The sequence below is a fragment of the Hakea prostrata genome, chromosome 7 (genome assembly GCF_041222555.1).
Source record: "Hakea prostrata isolate BN-2017 chromosome 7, UWA_Hpros_2, whole genome shotgun sequence".
In the NCBI taxonomy this organism is placed as follows: Eukaryota; Viridiplantae; Streptophyta; class Magnoliopsida; order Proteales; family Proteaceae; genus Hakea; species Hakea prostrata.
In genome coordinates this window covers 24,715,197-24,737,796 of record NC_142606.1, presented here as the reverse complement: position 1 = coordinate 24,737,796, position 22,600 = coordinate 24,715,197, and the positions used below count along the sequence as shown (strand labels likewise).

The 22,600-nt window shown below is 36.5% G+C and overlaps 3 protein-coding genes across 4 annotated transcripts; 1 reads left to right on the top strand and 2 right to left on the bottom strand.

Moving 5' to 3' along the window:
- Positions 1-1,392: 1,392 nt before the first annotated feature.
- LOC149010748 (DnaJ heat shock amino-terminal domain protein (DUF1977)) lies at positions 1,393-10,351 on the top strand. 2 transcript variants are annotated; one of them, XM_089161956.1, is made up of 3 exons: positions 1,393-1,646; positions 1,844-2,968; positions 8,591-10,351. In XM_089161956.1, the coding sequence occupies exon 2, from the start codon at positions 1,917-1,919 to the stop codon at positions 2,964-2,966; it is 1,050 nt and encodes a 349-aa protein (XP_089018082.1). In that variant the 5' UTR covers positions 1,393-1,646; positions 1,844-1,916; the 3' UTR covers positions 2,967-2,968; positions 8,591-10,351. The 2 variants fall into 2 exon arrangements, with proteins under 2 accessions (XP_089018082.1, XP_089018081.1); XM_089161955.1 differs by having other exon boundaries at positions 1,393-1,651.
- A 2,390-nt stretch (positions 10,352-12,741) lies between these two features.
- Positions 12,742-13,794, bottom strand: LOC149010747 (uncharacterized). The gene has a single exon (XM_089160443.1). It carries the CDS (start codon positions 13,677-13,679, stop codon positions 13,320-13,322), a length of 360 nt encoding a protein of 119 aa, XP_089016569.1. The 5' UTR covers positions 13,680-13,794; the 3' UTR covers positions 12,742-13,319.
- A 3,081-nt stretch (positions 13,795-16,875) lies between these two features.
- LOC149010746 (NADH dehydrogenase [ubiquinone] iron-sulfur protein 5-B-like) lies at positions 16,876-22,600 on the bottom strand. Its single transcript, XM_089160444.1, has 2 exons — positions 22,348-22,600; positions 16,876-17,164 (listed from the first exon to the last, which is right to left on the bottom strand). Exons 1-2 carry the CDS (start codon positions 22,495-22,497, stop codon positions 17,057-17,059), a joined length of 258 nt encoding a protein of 85 aa, XP_089016570.1. The 5' UTR covers positions 22,498-22,600; the 3' UTR covers positions 16,876-17,056.

Genomic DNA, 22,600 nt, shown 5'->3' with positions numbered 1-22,600 from the left:
CTTCCCATTTATATGAGCTAAATCACTATTTTTATTTAATTTTCAAGTTCAAGGGGCAGAATTGAAATTATAGTGCAAAATCACCCAAAGTCAATGGATAGAGTGAACTACCTGATAAGTTTTGACTTTCTTATTTCTTCTCTAAAAGCTAGATTCTCCTACTTTTCTCTCTTCCTCATTTCTCCAGTTGCCTATTTCTTTCCCTTGCCTGTTTTTTCTTCTTCCTCACTTCTTCTTCTTCTATTCTTTTTTTTTTTTTTTGGGTTTTCTCTAATCAATCCACTTAATTTCATTTTTTTTTATAATCTCTTATTTTACTAGTTGGGAATCAATCAAGGTAGAATTGGTTGATTTTATTTATTTATTTACTTTTAATGAAATCACAAAGGAAATTGAAGAGTAATATATTAAAAAATATTGGAGAAAGAGAGAGAATGAAAGCTTATAAAAAGGAACTGTGGGGGGGTTTGGAAGGATATTTTAGCTTTCGTATTATTCACACTCTTAGAGGAAAAAGAAGACCACAAATTAGTCTTCATCCTTGTTCGTCTAGTAGTTCAACAATGTTTTTTTAATGAAACTGAAGCCTTCGACAAAGTGTTGTTCATGAACAATAGTTGTCCCTACAAGAGTTTCTAATGTTATTATTATTTGTTTTATAAGTCTTGTTATAATGAGTAATTAGTGAGTCATATGTAGATGAACCATTACTTATTTTTATTAATTTAATAATTATATGCCTTCTACTTGATACTTCTAATTGTGTATGAGTCTGTATGATGATGCTCTATACTTAAGTAAACTAAGTGTGCCAAGCTTTGCTAAATGACAATACTTATGTAAAGACAGAGCATACTTAAGAAAAATCATCTCTTATTTCATAGTATAAATCTAAAATCGGTTAAAGTTTTCAAATTAATTGTCTTTTTTTTTTTTTTTTTGCAATTTTTTACATTAGTTGTTAATTTAATTTTCCTCTGTTTCTTAAAATAAAACAACAATAATAAATAAATTTATTTTAAATTAAATCTTACTCAATTCAATCTTGGTAATTACTCTTTTAAAATTTTTGAACTGTACTTGTTGCTAGCTAGATTAGTATATAATTTTACTTAAATAACCAAAACACTTAACAAGTTTTTTTTTTTGGGTTAAACTTGTTTACCCGAACCGGAAAACAAGAACCCGAACCGGGAAACAAGAAGTCAAGAACATAGGCGTAAAAATCTCCCACAATGCGGTGTGTCAGACTCTAAATCCATAATCCGTGTAGGAAGATAACCATTCTCATATTCCATTTCTGGACGGTCAAGATCAGCCAACGGAGAATCTACTGTTTTAATTAAATTTTCCACCAGGAGACCAAAAGAAATTCTGAATTTCATAAAACGCGTGGCAAGTCTTCGTTGTCCCGTAGGGGAGCTTTGTGTTTCTGCTTAGCTTCCAATCCATTTATTGAGTTCTGGAAAAATGAAGCTATGCACGATCGAATCTAAGCTTCGCTTACATCTCAAGTAGTCTGTGGGTATGAATTAGGGTTTGGGAATGATTGAATTGATGAAGGATCGTTTACGACATTGGTGGATCAGCAGAGGAAGCTAGCCTTGAATCCGCGTTTTGGTTGTGGATCATCATTCTTGTTGATGGTAAGGTAAGGTTGCAGACCTGTTAGCGTTTGCTGAGATCTTGAATTGCCTTTCTGGGAGTCGCGTGGGCCTTAAATTTGAAGTTTCTGATTGTTTGATTGATATGAGGGTTTATAGGTCAAATTTTGGGATTTCTAATACTTCTTGAATTTAATTTCAACTTCTTGGCTTTTATTTCTTCTGATTGGCGTTCATAGGTGAAGGGATTGTTCGATTTAATAGCTAATCTCTAGCTAAGGAGATTCTTTTTGGGAGTAATTGGGATCAATCATGGATGGCAATAAGGATGACGCAGAGAAATGCATCGGAATCGCTAAAACTGCTATTGCTTCTGGCGATAAGCAACGTGCTCTGAAATTCATCAGAATTGCACAACGCCTTAACCATAACTTGCAGGTTGATGATCTAATTGCTTCCTGCGACAACTTAGAATCCGCGGAATTTACTTCTTCCACTGGGCAAAAACCCGTAGGTCAAAATCTGAAACAGCGTATTCCGGCTAAATCTCCTGAGTTGTCTAATGGAGAGAAGAATTATACCGAAGAGAATGTTAAGATGATCCGAGAAGTGAAGAAAAACAAGGATTACTATACAATTCTTGGGGTGGAAAAGACCTGTTCGGTTGAGGAGATTAGGAAAGCTTATAAGAAATTATCTCTCAAGGTTCATCCTGACAAGAACAAGGCTCCAGGTTCTGAGGAGGCATTTAAAAAAGTTTGCAAGGCTTTCAAATGCTTGAGTGATGAAGATTCAAGGAGGGAGTACGATCGAACAGGTCTTGTTGAAGATTTCGAATACAATCAGCAACAGAATGTCAGGAGGACGAGGAGGAGGAGAACTGCGAATGATTTCTTTGATGATGATTTTGACCCTGATGAAATATTCAGGTCTTTCTTTGGCCAGGCAGACATGTTCCGGACGGCACGTGTTTATAGGACCAGAGGACCGGCCAGTCAACAGAGGGAAAATAGTAATGGAGGAGGGCCTAATCTTGTGGTTCTTCTTCAAATCATACCATTCTTGGTGATCTTTTTGCTTGCCTATCTTCCTTTCTCAGAGCCTACTTATTCTTTGCAGAAAACATATTCTTACTATATTCCCAAGGTCACTGAGGATCATGGGGTAGAATATTTTGTTAAATCTTCGGACTTTGATCAACAATACCCACTTGGAAGTCCTTCTCGTGCTAAGCTTGAGGGTCTTGTGGTGAGGGAATACAAGAATACACTGGGACGCTATTGTCATGTGGAGCTTCAACGGAGGAATTGGAACAGGAATTATCCAACACCTCACTGTGATAGGCTAAGAGCAATGGCGTGAAGGTTAGAGCTGTAATCTTGTTACTAATTATATATCATAGTATCATGTTATTTTGTTATTACCACTCTTTTGCTGCTTTAGGCATACTATGAAAATCCATGGACAAAGGTAGTTTTGGAATTTTATATTGTTTTCTTCTCTGTATCCCATATGTGAAATATTCAACTCAATTGATCTCAGTCTTGTCCCAATTACATGGGTTGGCTTCATGGATCCTTACCCTCCAAAGAGCTGCATCAATGCAATACTTTTACGTGTCCTAAGCTATGCATTTCTTTCCTTACCACTCTAGAGACATTTTGCATCTTCCCCTGGCTCTTGGCTTCTTAAATTTTAGTAAATCACACTTCTGTTTTGGAGTTTCTAAGGTCTTCGTTGTACATGCTTGTGCCACTCTCACTTTTCTTTTCTTTTCTTTTTTTAATTTTATTATTATTATTATTATTATTATTTTATTATCATGTATCAAAGTTACTCTGTATCAAATCTAATATACTCCTTAGCCAGATTGTTCCTGATTTTATCCCCTTTAGTTCTATCACACATTAACCGCACCATCCTCTATTCGGCGACACTGAGTTTATCTGTATGCTGTTCCCGTACTTCCAAATATTCAGCTCCATACATCATTGCTGGTCATATGGTTGTTTTATAAATGTTTGTTAAGTTTTGAAGGAGTACGTCGATCAGACAAACACTCTACGCACACTTTGTTTACTTGATTTTATTTGAATTGTGTGTAATATCATCATCTATTCTGCTTCGTTATTTTTTGTTGAGCCGATACACTTAAATAGTCACTCTAATATTCAGATCCATACATCATTGCTGATAATACTAAAGGAGTACTTCAATCACAGAAAACTCCGCACGCACTTTTTTTGCTTTATTTCATTTGAATTCTTTGTGTAATATCATCATCTATTTTGTGCTTCTTTATTTTTTATTGATTCCATATACTTAAATAATCATTTTGTGATTTCTCTCTTTTCTAAATTTTCACCTCTTAATTATTCATCTTACTGTTACTAAAGCTACAGAACATAAGCTCTGTTTTTGTTCTAGTTATATGTAAAACCTTTTGATTTTAAGGTTGATTCCACAATTCCAACTTCGCATTTGTCCCTAATCTTGTTTCATCCACCAAAGAAATGTAATTAGGAGAAAGCCTACTCTTGTTTCATGCACCAAAGAAATGTAATTAGAAAAAAGCACTCACCAAGCGATCTGATCTTGAATTTCGTGAGTTAACTCATTCTTGATTTGTACAAAGAAAAGGTGGGCTTAAATTTGATTTTTGATGCAAACCTATTGTAAGTGGAACTTCATTACCTTCTCACCCTGTTGATCTTACAGCAGTCACCATATCTTTTAATCTATTGTTCACTTATTTATTTGTAACTCTTCTCTTCGCTAATACATGTCAAAGTAACTCGCTAGGAACTTTGTCATAAGCTTTTGTGTCACACAAAAATTACGGGTTTGAAGCTGATCCCTGAAATTATAAGTGGGATTTGTTGTCTTGTCCCCCTACAACTAGCCACCACACCATTATATGTATTTGTTTGTCCACGTATGTGCTGGAAACACTTCTCTTCTCTAATACTTGTCATATTAACTCTCTAGGGACATTGTCATAAATTTTGTACTCTTCAATGAAGACCATGTTGAAATACGTCTTATACTAATTAAATCTTTCCATGAGCCTCTTAATTAAATATATAGCCTTCGTTGGTGATCTTCTTGGCATAAAACTAAACTTGTCATCTGCAATACTAGTTTCTTGTCTTTGGAGTGTTTCAAAAAACTCTCTTTATCATAATTTCATTGTATGATTTATAAGTCTTATGGCTTTAAATTAATTCTATGAATTGGAACCACAATGCTTTTACTCCACTATCTGAAAATTTTCTTGTTTTAATAATCTTACTAAGTTACCTAGTAAGGCAAGATAAACCACAAGTTCCTAATCTTTTCCACATTTTTATTAGAATTGGACCAGGTGCCTTTCTGACTGTCGTCCTCCTTGATGTTTTGTTTACTTTGAACTTACAAATTTTTTCCATATACATCTATATCGTGGTATCTTAGTTGGATTGCAAGCTTCCAGGACACTTACTTGAAGTGTCTTCATTTGTAAGTTGTAAAAATAGTTTTTCTGTATCTCCTTGATGTCCTCATCCCTTGTTAGTATTTTGTTGTCTTTACTTCTATCTATTGTATCTAACATGGTTGAAAGGATGAAGTACTAATAAGGCTTGAGTACATCAATAAGAGATGGAAATACTGTTTCTACAGCTTACTAAATGATGATATTTTGAGTAATGACCTGTGTTTTCTATGTGAGTATTATTTCCAAATTGAGTTTTTTCCACCTTCATTATTATTTTCTTATGATGTCTTATTAACCAATATTTTTTGTATTTTCCTGAACTCGGATCCATACATATTGATGTCTCTTCCCTGGCAAATTTGCCACTGGTTTTTGCTTGTGCATAATGGTCAAAAGCTTATGTTGATGCCACAAGATTCTGGGCCTGTAATTGCTGCCTTCCTATTTAAAACCTTTCAGGCTTGTACTCCTTGACAGTCCTGAAATAAACTAGAAATACTTGGCTTCATATAAAAATAATTTAGTGGGCCCAATTATTTGCAGGTCTCCTTCCTTATAAACATCCTGAATCACTACTCTTTTCATAATCTAAGTTAAAATAGATTTAGAGAACCAAACACCTAGCCATAACCAAAATAAGATCAGGCTTGTCACACTACGTAGGGCAGGCCCTTGAGAGCATGACATGTGGAGGGGAGAGTGAGGGTTTCCATGGCCAACTGCTGGTTGGTTGGTCATAAAAAGAGGGGGGGGGGGGTGAGGAGAGGTATTGGTTGTTTATGAGTGTTTTGGGCAGGCTGTGGCTGAGAGGCGGCAATGTTGCTGTAGGGGGTTACTGGCACCACCAAAAAGAGTTTGGTCACACCGCCCCTGTGATTGCGCAGTGGCTAATGGAGCACATACCAAGGTGTCCAACATGTGGGAAATGGGACCAACCGTTTTTCTAGGCTTAGGGGTGTGAGACCAAGGAGCTTTTTCCCTCCTAATAATAATAATAGTAAACATGATTCCTCAGATTCTAGAATAGAACCTAAGAGGATGATCTCCAGATTAGAGGCTTCAATAGATATCTAACAGAGAACTACAACTGGAGATATTTCATTGTAGAGATACATAGGGGGATTTTGATAACGATCTGATAATTGATTTGGTAGATTCAGGTGCATGACCTACTAGATGAGATTATTCTGCTGGTGAAAGATCTCAGAAATTTGAGATCAAAATACAGCTGCAGCAGGAAATTCCGCTTGTCCTTAAGGAAATAGAAGTGAAGAGATCAAAGGATTAGCTACTTTCTGATTCAAAATAGGAATTGTTAAGAAGTAGGGGGTATTTAACCTGGTAGAAACTTAACTAGAAAATATGGTTACTGTGGGTAATGGCTGACCTCAGAGTTTTCTTTTAAAAATCAGTGGAGGAAAGTCACTCTCTGGTGGTAGGTAGGCCTCTCCAAGTGGTTGCACTCTTCTCACTTAAATTTTTTTTTTAGGGGCCATAGGTAGTCCTTTCTTGGCACCTTTTGTTCTACTCTGGGTACCCCTTTCCTAGGTAGCCCATTTCAAGATTCAAACCCTTAAGAGTAATGAAATATTTGATACCAAATTTTAGGTATTTGACCAGTGAGCCAGAAGCTTTTAAGCTGATGGAACGAGTTGAGTCAAGCCCTTTAAGCTATCCTATACTACGGTGGCCCAATCTAATGCCCATACTCCAATTTGGGCCCCATTAGGCACATAACAACATCCCCTTAACAGAAGCAAAGGGATTACAGTCTGAGGTGGCGAGTGGCGTAGGGAGTTTTTTCTTCTTCTGGTTTACTAAGTAATTTCCACTTTCTCTTGTTTGGATGCATTCCTTTGTGCCCAACCAAGTTAAATCTCTCATATTGTGTGATTGTTTGCTTAGCTTTTCTCTCTTGGTCAGGGCATTTATTCCTAAACAGTTGTAGTTCTTGGTTACAATAGAAAACCGCTAGATTATTGTAGTCATATGATGGACATATCACAGGTTACAAGTTCAACAACACACGAAAGAAACTAGTAACCTAAAGACTATAGGCAGATCTAATCATTGATGTTGCTGAAATTGATCCCGAAGGAGGATCCAGTGGAGGGACTTCATTCTCGAAATACCAAACCAGTCTGTTGGCTAATTGGGTTTATAATCTGCTGCAATAGAGGTCCAATTGATGGTGCCACAAGGATGGATGAAAAAGTCTAATTTCATTTCCTATTAGTGGAATTGATGGGATGCTTATTCAGGGGATTCAAACAGCAGCTATAGTGGAAGGATTGGCTCGATACCTCATACCTTCCTGATCATATCCTTTTACAGTGTTGAAAAATAGAAACTAAGAATGAAAAAGGATTGAAAATGAGTTCAGATGCTCAGAACGTAAATGCACACACTACATGTCAGGAGCCAGCACATTTTCCCCTTGCTTCCATAAATATCATTCTTCCATCTTTTGAACACTAGCAGATGAGACAGGTGTTGTTGGCACCTAGCTAGAGCAACTCAATCTATAGATGAAAAGTGTAAGGAAAAGGGCGCATATAACCAAGCCCTTTCACCTATGGCCTTAATCAACTTCTTACTGAGCACAGGGGCTTCAAATCAGCCATGGCAAAGCCAAGCTTCTTTCAGTCATCATAATTGTTGGGTTAAAGTCAATGTCCCTTGTATTGGGAGCTTTTGTGTAATAAGAATTTAAAGGAAAGACAACTTACAATTTAATTGCAGTCTAATTTAGAACTCTGAAATAAAACTACAATAATCTCCCCCCCCCCCCCCCCACAATAAAATTAAAAATATAAAGACTAGCTAACACCCAGACAATGAGACCCATGGAGCATGGTCTGGCCTGAAGCAAAATCTGTTGAATCCATGGGCCTGATTCATCTTAGCCTGCTGCTAAATGCTTGCTTTAAAGCTTTTCTATTCCACAACGATCTTATAAATTGAATGAACTAATGTTGAATCGTGTCTTGGTGCTTATTCACCAATCAAGTTATAATTTGCACAATTGCTATTAACTTTGAATCTTATGAACATCTCAACTTGGCAACTGTTCCTCTGCCTTGAAATAGCCATTATTTACTCGCTTAATTCCCCAAATCCTGCTATGGGAATACTCTGTCAGAACAATTTGAAGGAAAGAATGAAGTCACAAAAAAATTATTTTCTTATATTTTAATGGCACAGATAGTGATGATTTTAGTTTAGCTAATCAGTGTTTAGTGTTTGGGTTAGGTTATTTGGTTCCCTTCTCATCTTTCCATGTTTATACGGAAAGATAAAGTCTCTTAATGATGTGATCAATAGGTAAATGATGATATGTTCCTGGATCCATTTGTATTAAGAATTAACTAGTTATTAATTTTATGGATCATTCTATTGGCTGGTCCTCCACCCACCGTTCATTATTCTCTTTGTATTCCTTTAGCTCATCAAGAAATTTTTGTGAGTGATGAATGAAGCTGATATATCTGCACATTGGGGGTTCTTGCAGGGTTAGTTAGACTACTGAACCTTTTGTGACATGACTGAGCATCTACATACTCAACTGGACTCTGATAGCAAGGACAACAGTGTCAGGTGGTTTATGATTGAGGTGCCATTGTGTTCCCACCGGACATGCTTTCATGATCAATGGTTCAAGGGTTGTCGTCCTTGATATAGGGGAAAGAAAGGACAGGACGTCCGCGAACATAAGTACGGCACTAGTGTATTCTTGGATATGTAAACACTGTCTCATAGCCTTAGCACTTCGAATGAAACTGATGTTGGTACATTCTAAAGGAATGAAAATTTTATCTGGTTAGGGAACTGGAATTTGTAGAGCTTATTTTGCTTTTCTTGGGTTGCAAATTTGGCAACACAATGTTACACTCATGGTCCATAGATTGGTAAGTTTTGTTCCTGGCTTTTGTTCTTGTGCAGTTTAGGGGAGAGGTGACACTTTTAGACTTGAACCAAGGATTTCTTCTTCTTCTTCTTCTTCTTCTTCCTTTTGTGCCCCAAGGAGATTTGAATGCATGACCTTTTATAGGAACCTTAGATATTTAAGAAGATGGTATCCTGAAAGTGCCTTCAAATCAGTCATCCCTTTCTAGTATAAACAAAGTAGTCTCCTTATCACAGATTGACTCTTAAACAAAGTGGTCAGTCTGGCCTTTATGAAAGGACCCTGCAAGTATAGGATGGATCCATGTCAGTTGATATGCTTGATTTTAGCAGTCTTGGGCTCTTGGCTTAGTGGTATACTTTCAAACTAAATGTTGGATTCAATCCCATACATTCAGTGAGGCTCGTAGATGAGGCTTCTTTCTGAATGGAACTACTGTTAAGGCGTTGGTTTCCTCATTTTGGTTGGTCCATATGTTGAATTGAGAAGGTTGCACATAATAATGAATGGATCAACTTACTGGACAAAGTAGGAAAGAAAAGAAAAAAGGGTGAATATGAAGTTCCTGTTATCATCCCTAGGAAAGTGGGGGAAAAAACTTTCTTCTGTACAATCCTATTTGCTAGTCAAACTTTGTCGACATCACTTTATGTCGATTCATATTGAAAGTACTTGCCCACTTCAATATGAAAACAGTTGAATGTTTAGCTTTTGGGCTACCTTAATTGATCGAGCAAATCAAAATCATGATCCCTGTGGGGCTCATGATTGAGATGAGACTCGTTATTTGGCCCTTGATTATTGATGGGGATCTAACAGGTGCTAATTAGCTATCCAGTTTAATGTAAGTGGTGGACCAAAGCGTCACCTATCCCCTATGTGCAATTATGAAAGTTTTTGTAGATGCACCTCCCCTATTAAAACCATATGGAGCTACCACACCTATATCAAAGCCATTAGGGATACAAAATATAATGTCACATACTATTTTTTTTTTTTTTTTGGTAATCTGTCACATACTAATTCAGCATTCCACTCTATAGAAAGCATCCATACAAAAAGTATTTCAACAAAAGTTATTGGGATGAGACTCTTACAAAATTGTCTCTTCAAACTCTGGTTGTATGGAAGTCATTTATACCGAATTTGCCTTCTTTAGCCCTAACTTTCTTAATCTTCAGTGGATATGACAAATAAACCTTAAACCCTAGTTATGTTACAAGATTGGTCCAGTCTTGATCAACTAATAGTAAGGATTGGCTTTAGCCAATTCTGATCTAGAATCCAAATTAGCAGAAATTAGATTTTCGAATTGATCTTTTCAAACTCCAGAACAGAAAAGAAAGAAGAAGAAAAAAAGACTCCTTGCATATAATTAAATGTTTCCTGCGTCTAGGTATTGAAATCCGGATCTTCTCCCCGTCGGGGGAGCACAGACCATGGTTTCCTGACCACAAAACGTGGAAGTTTTTGAAAAAGTTTTTTCCTTGTTTCAAAAGTGTTTCCCTGTCTTCAAAAAGGGGGGGGCACCAGACTATTTGTTGTGGTCCTGTGTCCGAACACCGTAGGGCTATGGAACCTGAAACGCTATGACATAGCAGACTATAGTATCAGGTCTATTTCCCTCCTTGGCCCCTCCGACCCGGCCGTATGAAATAATCAATGATCTTCTATTCTTAGCAACCAAGACACAAGCAATTCCAATTGATACATCTGACGAACAGGAAGTTCTACTAAAGGCTTAACTCTTAGCGGAAGCGGCAATACAGGAACAACAGTCATATGAATGGAACCATATAATAAATAGTTTGTAATAAGGGTTATTTAACTGTTTTGTAAAAAAAATAAAAAATTTTTTTTTATCAAAAGATTTTTTTTGATATTAATTTGATCATTTTTTATTTAAACTTAATCTTAACCTTTGATGTGACTCAAAAACACATGTCACTGATCCAAAGGAAATTAAATGGTTGGTCAATTTTCTTGTAAAAAATAAACATGATAAAATTAGAAAAATTACATGATTATCTGCTTTTAAGTTTTCTTTTTACAATATTTAACTTACCATTTCGGTCTAGGTTTCAAACTAGGGTGTGTGAAAACGGATTTTAAACGGTCGGTATGAAACGGTATAAAATCGGTATGGAAAACGGCCGGTTCGGTATACGACGGTTTGTTCGGTATTGTCTTGTTCTCTGTTGCCCTCTTCTTCTTGTTTTGTCACTTGTAATGGGTTTTTATATGGGAACAGTTCTTGCTTTTTTAAAGTCTAGATATGTGATGGTGGAAGAGCCACATATGCTGATATGCAATTGCTAAAGCTGCTGGATGCTTGAGCTCAGCAACATTGCCATGATCTACAAACCCATAAAGAGCAATCATTAAATCTATCCATTATTTTCTGTCTTTGCTTGTCAACCAAGGGAGAGGGAATTCTTCTCTCAAGACTTCCAATTCATTCACTAGATTTCTGTCTATTCCATTGCCCCTTCGACTATGTCTACTTCGTTTACTTGACTACAGTCCATGTCCACATTTTCAAACGAATAAGAAAGGGTAGTTAATAATTAATTAGATCTATAACATTTGATTAGTTACTTACCTCAAGCATTATATAATATCACTCTCTATGCTCCCAACACTGCGTGTTCTCTATCTTTGTGACTCTTGTCCTCTGGTTCTTCAGGGGAGCATGACTCTCCATAAGTTTAGGGTTTAAACTTTAAAAGGGTTAATATCTTTACGGTTATGGTTTACGGTAAATGGTAATCGGTAATTGGTAAACTTAATCTTAACCTTTAACGGTATTTACCAAAGACACATGTCACTGATCCAAAGGAAAATAAATGGTTGGTCAATTTTCTTGTAAAAAATAACCGTAAAAATTTGGAAAAGTTACATGATTAACTAGGTTTAAACGGTTTCTTTTTATAATATTTAACGTTTTTTAACCAAATTGACTACCCTGAGTCTAGGTTTACAAACTAACAAAAATAGTAAATTTTCATCTTTTTGGATATTTTTAACCCAAAAAATTAGAAGAGAAAATTTTATTATTTTGTCCAAAAAGAAAAAGTCATTAATTTTTCATATCCTTTAAGCACTTTCACTCCCAATAGTTGTATAGTCAATTTTGAGAGTAAAAATTTCCAAATGTTGTAAATGTAAATTCAATTTTAGCTAGTGCTATTAAACAATAAGTGATTACTTTTGTAAACGGAAGCCTTTTTTTTTTTGGATAAACAGACATTCATTAAAAACCTTTTTTTGATAAACAGACATTCAATAAAAACCCAAGACATCCTGATTCCGTAGCTCTGTTGTTTTCCCTATTTTTCTGTTCCCTATTTTTCTGTTATAATTAAAATTTGATTTATGATATGAAAGTCTCTCTCTTTTCCTTTTTAGTAATAATTACTACTCTTTACTTTTCTAACCTTCCTAATTAGTAAATATAAAGATACGACATATTTGGGTTACAGATTTCTCGCAGATCCTGAGAGATTTTAGATCGATTTAAACCCTAAATTTTCCTTACCCAAAGAAATCTTAAACTTCCTGAATCATGCTGCTTGTATTTCATAAGTTCAGTGAGGAGAATCATTTTCCAATGAATCAAGGATTTCAAAACAAAAACTGGATTTTTCAATTCCTACATCCTAAAAACCATGCCATGTTTCCACAGTGAAACAAGAACTGTCCCTGTGTTACTGGGCAGAGGGCATCGTCAGGGGGAGAATCTTTTGAAAAAGAAGAAACCAAAAACCAAAAAGTAAATAAACTGAGAGACTGTAATCTCTGTTTCACATCTATGGAATCCAGCAGAGCGTAGCTGTAAGCCTGTAACTGTTTGAAATTTGAAGCCCTTCCCTACGACCTTCCTTAGTGCCTTTATTTTATCGTTTTCTATTGCAATTTAAAATTTTAAACTCGAAAAGAAAGAGAGAGAAAATGTATAGAAAAAGCTTGGCCACCGACAACCGATTCGTCATTCTGTTTTATATTCAATGTGAATCAAGTTGAGGGAATGAACAAAGAAAAAAAGGAGACCTTTTCAATTATTACAATCTCACTCAGCACTCAGCTTTTCTAATTCATATTGACCAGAACAGAAAAGAATACCACATGCTAAATCCGGCTAGGTTAACTACAGTGCTACAGAATACCGCACTACCTACCTCCGGGCTACTTTCGTAATTATAAGCAAGAGTTGGAAAAGTGAAAACTGAGATCGAAGTTCGAAGTTCAAAGTTCAAACACAAACGAGTTCGTTCGATCCTTGGTTCTTGTAAAGGAAACAAGATATATATTCTACATATCTCTGTGCTCTAGTTTACTCACCGGAATCATCGTCGGATCCGAATAAGGAGACGCGGTTGTAGAGGAGGAAGATGAGTAGAATGAGGAATAGAGCCACACCGACCGGAGATCCGCTTAGGCGATGAATGGACTCAGGCTCGCCAGTGGAGAATATGCTTGATACAACTGATCCTCGATCTGAAGATAGAAACTGTATGACAAGCAGGAGAACGATGGGAACGAGAAGAAGACCTAAAGGAGTGAGAAGGTCTGCGATCGCTCCAGTAATGGCTTCTCCCTGCTCTCCGATCAGCATTGGCACTATCACCACTATTCCGACCACCACTGCTAGTAGCACTCCATGCGGTGGCGCCGCTCCTCTTCCTTCAATCATCTTCTTCTTCTTCTTCTTCTTCTTCTTCTTCTCTCTGTCTCGCTCGCTCGCTCTCTGTGTGTGAGGGTTTTTCTGTTCGCTTCTCGTTTTGTGTGAATGGATTTGCTTTTTGCAAACTACATTTAAAGGCGTGAGTCTCCTTCGCGATTTTCCTCACAACTTCATTTTTCAATTGGACCAAAAGAAGGGCAGAACGTGAACGAAATCCAATGAAAGAAAGTCGGTGCGTGGGCCCAGATGATCTGAATCAATGGTTAAGATACAGTCTAGTTTGGGTATGTCCCCACCTTGCGCGTACATGGGGTTTCGGTGTAGTTGAACAGCTCTATCTAAGAAGACGCGTGGCAACTTCCACTTAGTTTGTATCGGGCCCCACAATCGAACCTCATCTCGTCTTGCGTGTGTGACACATCAGCGTGTACACATCTTTAATAAATCAATCTCATTAAAATTTAGAAAAATAAGATAAAATTTGAAGAACACGTTAAACTAATTAGGGAAAATACATGTAGCTCAAAACTACACCAAGTAAGCGCAGACTTTTTTTTTTTTTTGGGGTCAGAAGTTAGCAACGACTACTTACTGTTCCATTAACAAATTCAATTCAAAGTAATGATTAAATAATTTCATAATTTCTATATTATTTTATTTTTCTTAATAAATTATTATCTTTCTGTCTTGTGATTTCATAATGTTATCCTTTGTAATTTAAAATTATAAATTTACTCATTTTCTTTATTAAGTTTCCTCTTTTTCTTTCATTCATAATTTTGTATTATAAAATATAAAATTATACAATTAAGACCATTTTCATAATTATTGCTTCTAATTAAAAAAAATCAATTATCAATTTGACATAATTTTGGTGTGCATATACTTTTAGAATATTAATAAAATATTCACAAAAAAATAGGATTCATTGATTGTGTTACGCTCTGATTTGGTCTTATTAGTCTGTTATGGGTAATATATGATTATTAAAACTCTTATATAGACTTGCTAGTGTGGGCTAATAAGAATTATTAAAATTTAATAAATGATCTAATAAGTTTGTATAGGATGCTAGATCCCTCTTCTAAACCCTTAATATACATTTGCACATAAAGTGTTAGTTCAAAAAGATTGTTCCATCGAGCCATTAAATACAAAAGAGTCTAGAAGAAAAGATCTAGTATTAAGTTAATCATAAAAGCAACTTCAAGTTCATTCTTTATAGGAAACTAAAGAAAAGATTATGTTGTGCTTCGTCTTCAATAGATCCCACGTAAGGTATGTTTCATCATCTTGTATTATTATTATTATCTTATGATGTTTTTATCAATCTATGTAATGCTAGCTAAATTTAATCTTACATATACCTTTTGCCAATTATTTTGGAATATCCCTCCAATTTTTTTGGAAGAATTATCTTGGAATGTCCCTCTGTTGATAGTTGAGATGGTATCATTTTAACACCAAAATACATCTAATGGTTTTAATGATTTTAAATATTTTTTCACTAAAATCAAGTTTGGAAAGAAACCATAAGAATGCAATTTTTTTTTCTTTTTTTTATTTTTTTTATAGGGGAAATTGGGGTTGGAGATATTACATATGCCACTGGCAAAGATTGAACCTACAACCTCTTTATTAAGAAGTGAGATTCTCAACCATTCCACTAACACTTTGACCATATGATGCAATTTTTGTGTTTCTGTGATGCGATCTCATTGATTGGAAGCAGGGCAATAGTACCTCAAGGCAATGGGAAATCATACAAGGAATTGCAAAACAAATAACTCTGGTATTGTGAGAAATGTTCTTTTTCAAGGGAGTGTTGCAACTGTAGTTTTAGACATAGTGGAGAGGAAAGTGAATGCTTTACAAGGAGAGGAAATTTTCCTTCCCCTCAACCCATTCAAAATGAAACAAAAAAATTCAACCCATATCTGATGCTTTTATGTAGGTTTTCATTGGCCTCTCACCCCAGAGTTAAGGGCAACACTCACCAAGGCCCTAGGCTCTACTCCATGCAACACAGTGGGCAGTGGGGGAGGATTGATAAATGTTCCTCATATTCCTTTGTGCATGTTCCTAGAGAGCTGTTGCTCACTCTCTAGCCAGGAAGGTCATGTTTCTTCAAAGCAAGACAATCTGGCCATCTTCTGCTCATTGGCTTATTGACCTTTGTACTCAATTTGCCTACTGGTTTTCCCAAAAAAAGGCAACGCTCGCAAATACTGGCTCTAATTTTTTGAAATAATTGTGTATCAACAAAGGTTGTAATGTTGTATGGTAAACGTAGAATTTTTTTTTTGTTTCTACTGTTCTAGAAAAACAAAAGCATGTATTGAATAGCAAGATGACAGACATTCTTATCCACTGTTTTTACCTAAGATTGATTCTCATGGTAAACAAAAAACCCCTCAAACATAGCAATGAACACTAAATAATAACAATATAGACCATCAGATCGCACATGATTATGAAAGGCGATACCTAACACCAGATAGTGTAGAATGTGCAAACACCATATTGAAGTGTTCTATTTGAGCCAAGTAATTCAGCAAATTACATCAAAGAGTGGTGAATTTGGGGAAATTGACTGTTCCTCTAAAGTTGAGGCATGAAAGAGAGAGGAATTCACTTCAGTTTCAGGTAACAGTTTGTAACAGTTCGACAAGCCTGAAATTATGGTTCTGCCTACTGGGCCATCAGAACCATACCATGAGTCGAGTCAATAGCAGCCGCTCACGCAGCTTCCAATCGTTTCCTTTGTAGTCTCAGGGTTTGCTAAAAGCATGTAACAGGGCAGAAGATGATTTTCACATTGCTTAAAGACAACATGCTGCAACAGAGTTAAAGAATTCTGTGCTTTTCAGCCTAGATTTGTCTCAACCAGACATCAAAGGCCAATACTAACCCACTCTAAATAAGAAACATGATATGGTACTCAAGGATGGGTTCTCCCATTACGTTGGCATAATAGAGTGAGAGAGAGAGAGAGAGAGCATCTCAAACACCCGAGTGTTGGGTCTCTGCAACAGTGAAGCTGAAATCTTGTCAAATCCTTCAGATGCACAAGATTGATGTTCAAGAGTGTTCAAGTGATTTTATCTCCCTTCCTCATCCAAAAAAAGGAGTATCAGAATTCATGCACCATATCCCACAAATGAGAGAATAAAACCTTAAGTTCTCAGTATAACAGTGATCAATATTGTTAGTCCAAGTACAGATTCATATTAAGCCATTTTGCATGCACCAAAAGAAACTTAATTCAACCTGGAAGCAACAGAATACAGAATACAGTCTACAGAAACATACTCAATACCCTCAAAATGCAACTGGGTAAACCACTCTTTATTCACAAAGTCCAAAAGATATTTGATGATTAGATCCTATGCATGACCATGACCGTGTTCTCCGTCTCCACCTTCTTTGGCCTTCCTCGCAGCTGCTCTTATTTGACGCTGCTCTTCTTTGTAAACCCGGTTTCTACGTTGGAACTGAAATTACAGGCACATTTTCTCATTAGGAATCATAACTGGTAGAAAAGGTTCTCAACAATAAAAAAGACTCCCTGCACTAGCATTCAATTCAAATCACCGATAGAAAAAGATTCTCAACAATAAAAATGATTCCATGTACTAGCATTTAATTCAAACTTTTTTTTTGGGGTTTCAAGCATTTAATTCAAACTGAATCCATCTATCCTATACTCCATAGAAGTCATAAGAAATGTGCAACTATACTGATAGGCTCAAATAATTGCAAAACATATACAGTCTGATTTAAAAACATTTCCCCTTGGCCAATACAACAAAGCTACTCAAGTACTTGACAAGGTTGTGCTTCTTTCAAGGGCGGGGGAGCTTAAGCCATCACCATGCTTGCATGTATTTTAAGTCAGAAGATTCCCTTCCATCCTTTGTTTTCCACTTTTCCTCTCAAATCACTCTCCTTATACATATCATAAACCACCCACATAAATGCAATATTTGGTATTACCTTGAATTTCATTGCTTTGCTATTGAACCAACATTATCTAGTAGTAGATAATGTTGGTTCTTGACAAAAAAAAAAAAAAGAACCGATATTATCTAGTAGCACATAAGAATGGAAAGAGAAGGGTGATTAAAATAAGTTGTTGGTCAGGATACATTGTTGTTGCAGGCCTTGTGTGCAATGGTGGGATGTAATGGAGGGAGAATTAGAGGAAATAGGGAAGGGAAGAAAGGGGAAGTAGAACAGTGGAAAGGGAATCTCTCAATAACAAACGAACTCTTCAATCTATTCAACCTTGAAGTCATATCCTAATACATGCTATTTAAAGGAAATAAAATACAAATCCTCATTGAAATCAAAATCCTAACCAGGGTCTCCATCATTCTTACTAGGAATAATAAAACAAGTAAAAGACTAAAACTAAAAATAGAATACTAAATTAAGTCTTAATTCTTGTTGGACCAAACCCCATTGAACTGGTTCTTTGGGGTTGGACTGGTACCAATTGAACTGGTTTGTTGCTGCATCAGTTTCATACACCACAAACAGAAATGCAATATATGCTATGACTTTGATTCCATTGGCTTGCTATTCAACCAACATTATCTAATAGCACATAAGAATGAAGAAAGCCACAAGAAGATATACTGTTGGTTGCCTCTGCATAACGGAGGGTATGTTTTATGATTACATTAAGAGAAAATATGAGTAAGTCCCAGGTCAGTCTACCATTCAAATCTCATAGGCAAGCAAATCAGAGGTGGTGAGAATATCTTACAAGGGACTTGGAAAATACCCAACCAACAGATCTTGCAAAGGCAAATGAATCAACGATTGGATACGGCAGAAACAGGGGCTACCTGTGGGTGGATGGCTCATTAACTGGAGAGGATAGTTGCAAGGGATGGGAGAAAAAAAATCACACAATCACACATTCTCTCAGAAAAACCCAAATTTCATCCAATTAACTACTCAATCTGTGTTCTATGCTGGTCATAAAAGCAAGTATTCAAAAGAACACTGGCAGGGGGCAGGGGGGGGGGGGAGGGGGACCAAAAAGGTAAGAATCCTATTCCAACTAAAAGACTGAAATAAGAACTTTGCATTCAAACTCAAACTCTATGCAACTCCTCCAAACTCAACAAATAAAAGACTAAAAATAATAGAAACTTATACACTACTTCCAACCCCTTTTAGACCAGTTCTTTTTGAGTTTGGGTCTCCAAAGCCAGTCATGCTGGTTCAACTAGCCAAAGTATGTCATGTCACAATATTTGCTCCTTGGATGCACAAAATTACAACTCATATGAGTATCTGCTCCAATCCAATAATTATTCCAATAAAAATTGTGAAACTTACTAAAAAACTATCTAAAATAATCTTATTAAATTGTTCAACAAATTTGCTGAGGTCTTTCTAAATATGGCAATGCAGAAACTTTAATTCTCCACTTACTTACTAATGCTATTTGATAAGAACCTGCAAATCAAATACAGAAAATTAATAATATTTAATTGCTGAAATAAAAAAGAGCAAACACAAACAAAGATAATGTGGTTTTGAAGGTGCCAATCACCCCCACAGTATATGCTGCTCCTCAGCCAAAGGCTGCCCAAACACACACCAAATATTCTATGCCTTTCCTCACACTTTTCCCCCTTATATACCCTACCAACAAGTAGTTGGTTCCATCTCTCTCCTCCATGTGGCACAGTCTTAGGGCCCTAGCACTATTATTTTCATCATACAATAGTCTTTTCTTCATAAAACATTTCACATTAATTCTCATTAATTTAACTTCCAGCCAGACAGAAGGTGTTTACAAAGAAATTGATATTTATAAAACTAACAAAGATTAAATAAAATAAAATAAAATAAAAATAAAAATAAAAATACTAGAATATAAGAATATTGGGTCTTTCTGATTGATTGGCAGACCACCAGTTTTCTGAATGTTTTGGTTTTGCCAATACTAAAAAATTAATGATTGATCCACAGAAATCATGCAAGCTGATGTCTAATCAGTGTGAATCTGTATGTGCATTCTGGAGAAACCGAGAAATCAAGCATGCTTTTACTCAGTCACAAAAAAGCTGGAGTGCAAGAGGCCCTCCACTTAAAGTCAGTGCGGAACACAATCTGAGAGCCAATATCAAGTCAATAATAGGCAAATCCATCAGCCATGTAGCCATCTTCAGAACCATATGGGTTGACCAACCACACCCATAGTAGCCAATGTTCAAGAAAATATGATGATCTGCTTCAAGACCAAAAAAAATTTTCCCATGTATCCATGTCAAGAAATACCTAATTTGAGGGAGTTTATCTCTGTTTCCTTATTCAATCATATGGGGAACTGCTGAATGTTAAGCATGTCCCCAGTACACTGTATCATACAGCCCACAAAGGCATCTTAATTTCCCAAACAATGTATGTACATCTTCTAAGTGGGACAGGTATGCTGGACTCTAAACCTGTTGATTCACCTATAAAAGTAAATCACCACCTCAGCTGCAAAATGGGGAGATCCAGTGGAAAGAAGTGCTATCAGCATCTTGTTGGAAGATTAATATATCTATCTTTCACCTGGCCACATATCTGCATATCCCACAGGGGATGATAGCTGGTTTTCTTACATGAACCACAAATCTCTAACCTTGAGGTTGTGTATCATACCTTATGGTATTTAAAATCTGCACCTGGGAAGGTAATCTCATTTTCTAAGAATGATTACCTGAAGCTGTAGCCTTTAGCAATGCTGACTGGGCTGGTTCTGTCAATGATCATGCTCTCCTTGAAGTAATTGCACATCCCTGTTGTGGGAACCTACTTACTTGGTGTAGAAAGAATCAGTCAGAGCTTTCCCAACCTAGTGGTGAAGCTAAGTATCTTGCCCAGGCAGTGTGTGTCGGTGAACTTATATGGCACAAGGGGTTGCTCACTGACCTAGCAGTAATATGTGAAGACCATATGGAACTCCACCATGAACACAAGGGAGCAATTAGTATAGCCCATAATCTGGTCCAGTATGAAAGACCAAAACATGTAGAGATTGACTAAGATTTTATCAACAAGGAACTTGAGCAAGGCACAAGCTGTGTTCCCTTTGTTGCCTCCAAGAAGCTAGCTGAAGCACTCACGAAGGGATCATTTTTCAAGTCATTCCATCCTACTGGATTCAAGTTGGGCATGAGAGACATCCACACACCAACTAAATGGGGAGTGTCACTATTAGGAATGCCCAGGTTTATAGTAACTATAAACTAAAAAAGCATGTTATCCTTTATACCTTATCTATCTTCAAATCTCTTCTATAAATAAACAATGTCTCTTGTCATTCTGGACAAGCCAATCAATTCCTCTTGATCTATGTTGACAACTAGAACTTATCTTTATTCCCTTTTCAATCATATGGGTAATTTCCTTATTTAGTTCTTTAGTGCTTTCTTGGACTTCTAAAGTTAGAAGCATTGATGCTCTATATTACTTGTTGGAAGAATAACCCAAAGGTAACAGTTTAATATGATGATTTTTCAGTAGTAGAGCATCTCAAATTGGACCATTCAATAGAGTAGAAGGGCATACATAGTGCACAAGGCTCCTACCACCGTGGCTTGGGGAGGGCATAAAGCACACAGAGAGGCTGATTCCAGTTGACCACTAGGTCTCAATGGTGCAAACCTTTCCTCAAGGTCCAATTCAATAAAGTCCCAACATAGAAGTTCCTTGGAGCATCATACTCTGCATTTCTCTCCGTTTGGAATTGAGAAGTAGTAACCACCTCAGTTGTGGTAAGGCTCCAATTTCACTTCTTTGCTTTGTACTGTCAGGTCATGTTGAGTATGGAATCAGTCATTGATCCAATGAGAAACAGATACAGTAATTGACAACCAGATCAAACCATCAATGAACCTCCCTCTGTATCAATTAGTCATCATCAAGCCCACACTATCCATAAGCTTTGCCAAAAGTTCTGCCAAGATGGCATTAGGAAGTACCTTTCACCAGATGAATGGTCTACAAGTTTAGTCATCCTTTCATATAATGGTGTTTATCGTCCAAGATAGACAGATGCATTGTTTTAGAAAATTCCCAAATAAATACGGTGAGCATCCAAAATCGAACAACAAGCCTGTAGATTAAATTCTAATATACTTAACACCCTATTAGCAATCTGAAAATTGACCGAGACTAGTATCATATAGTTCCCAATTTCGAAAATCTCCACCACTTCCAGATGCTAACTCAAGCTTCCCAAAAGAAGAATGTCCGTCGTATGAAACCCCATCATGTGGAAATTTCACTTCTGGATTGCAAACAGAAAGACAAAAAGAGACAGTACACAACCGCAACAACACGGGTCCAGATTATCAATTGAAAATTTGACAACTTCGTTGCTTTGTAAGCGAAGGATCTTAAAAGGCAGGAGGGATGGGGGGAAACGAATATACAAAACATAAACAATAATGAATAGTGGAGGTAGCTACAATAAGATTAATACTTAAGCCGCATTTGAAGCCTAGGGTTTCAATCATATCACCATTTTTCTTGTATAACAATGAATCCTCCCAAAGATCGGCGGCATATCCATGTGTAGATGCAAATCTTAACTAAATCGAGGAAGAACATGTACCGACGATCTAAAAGAAAAGAAAAAAACGAGATAGATTGAAAATCAATAAACCTCTTTGGAGTGATGAAGGCACTCGAAATAGTCTTCCCTAAGAAGAGTACAGTCTTTGGGCAGCCTGCAACGAGACATACACTCGCTGAAGTCCGTCCAGAGGTCGTAGCACCTTCCCTTGTTTCCTGTGATCCCCCAGCCTGATGCCATCTCTCTCCCTCCACGTTCGTTACTGGATACACAATTTGACCGACGAAATGAATAAAATTGGTGGTATCAGTATCAGCTAAAAGGAAATTCCAAATCGTTTGTT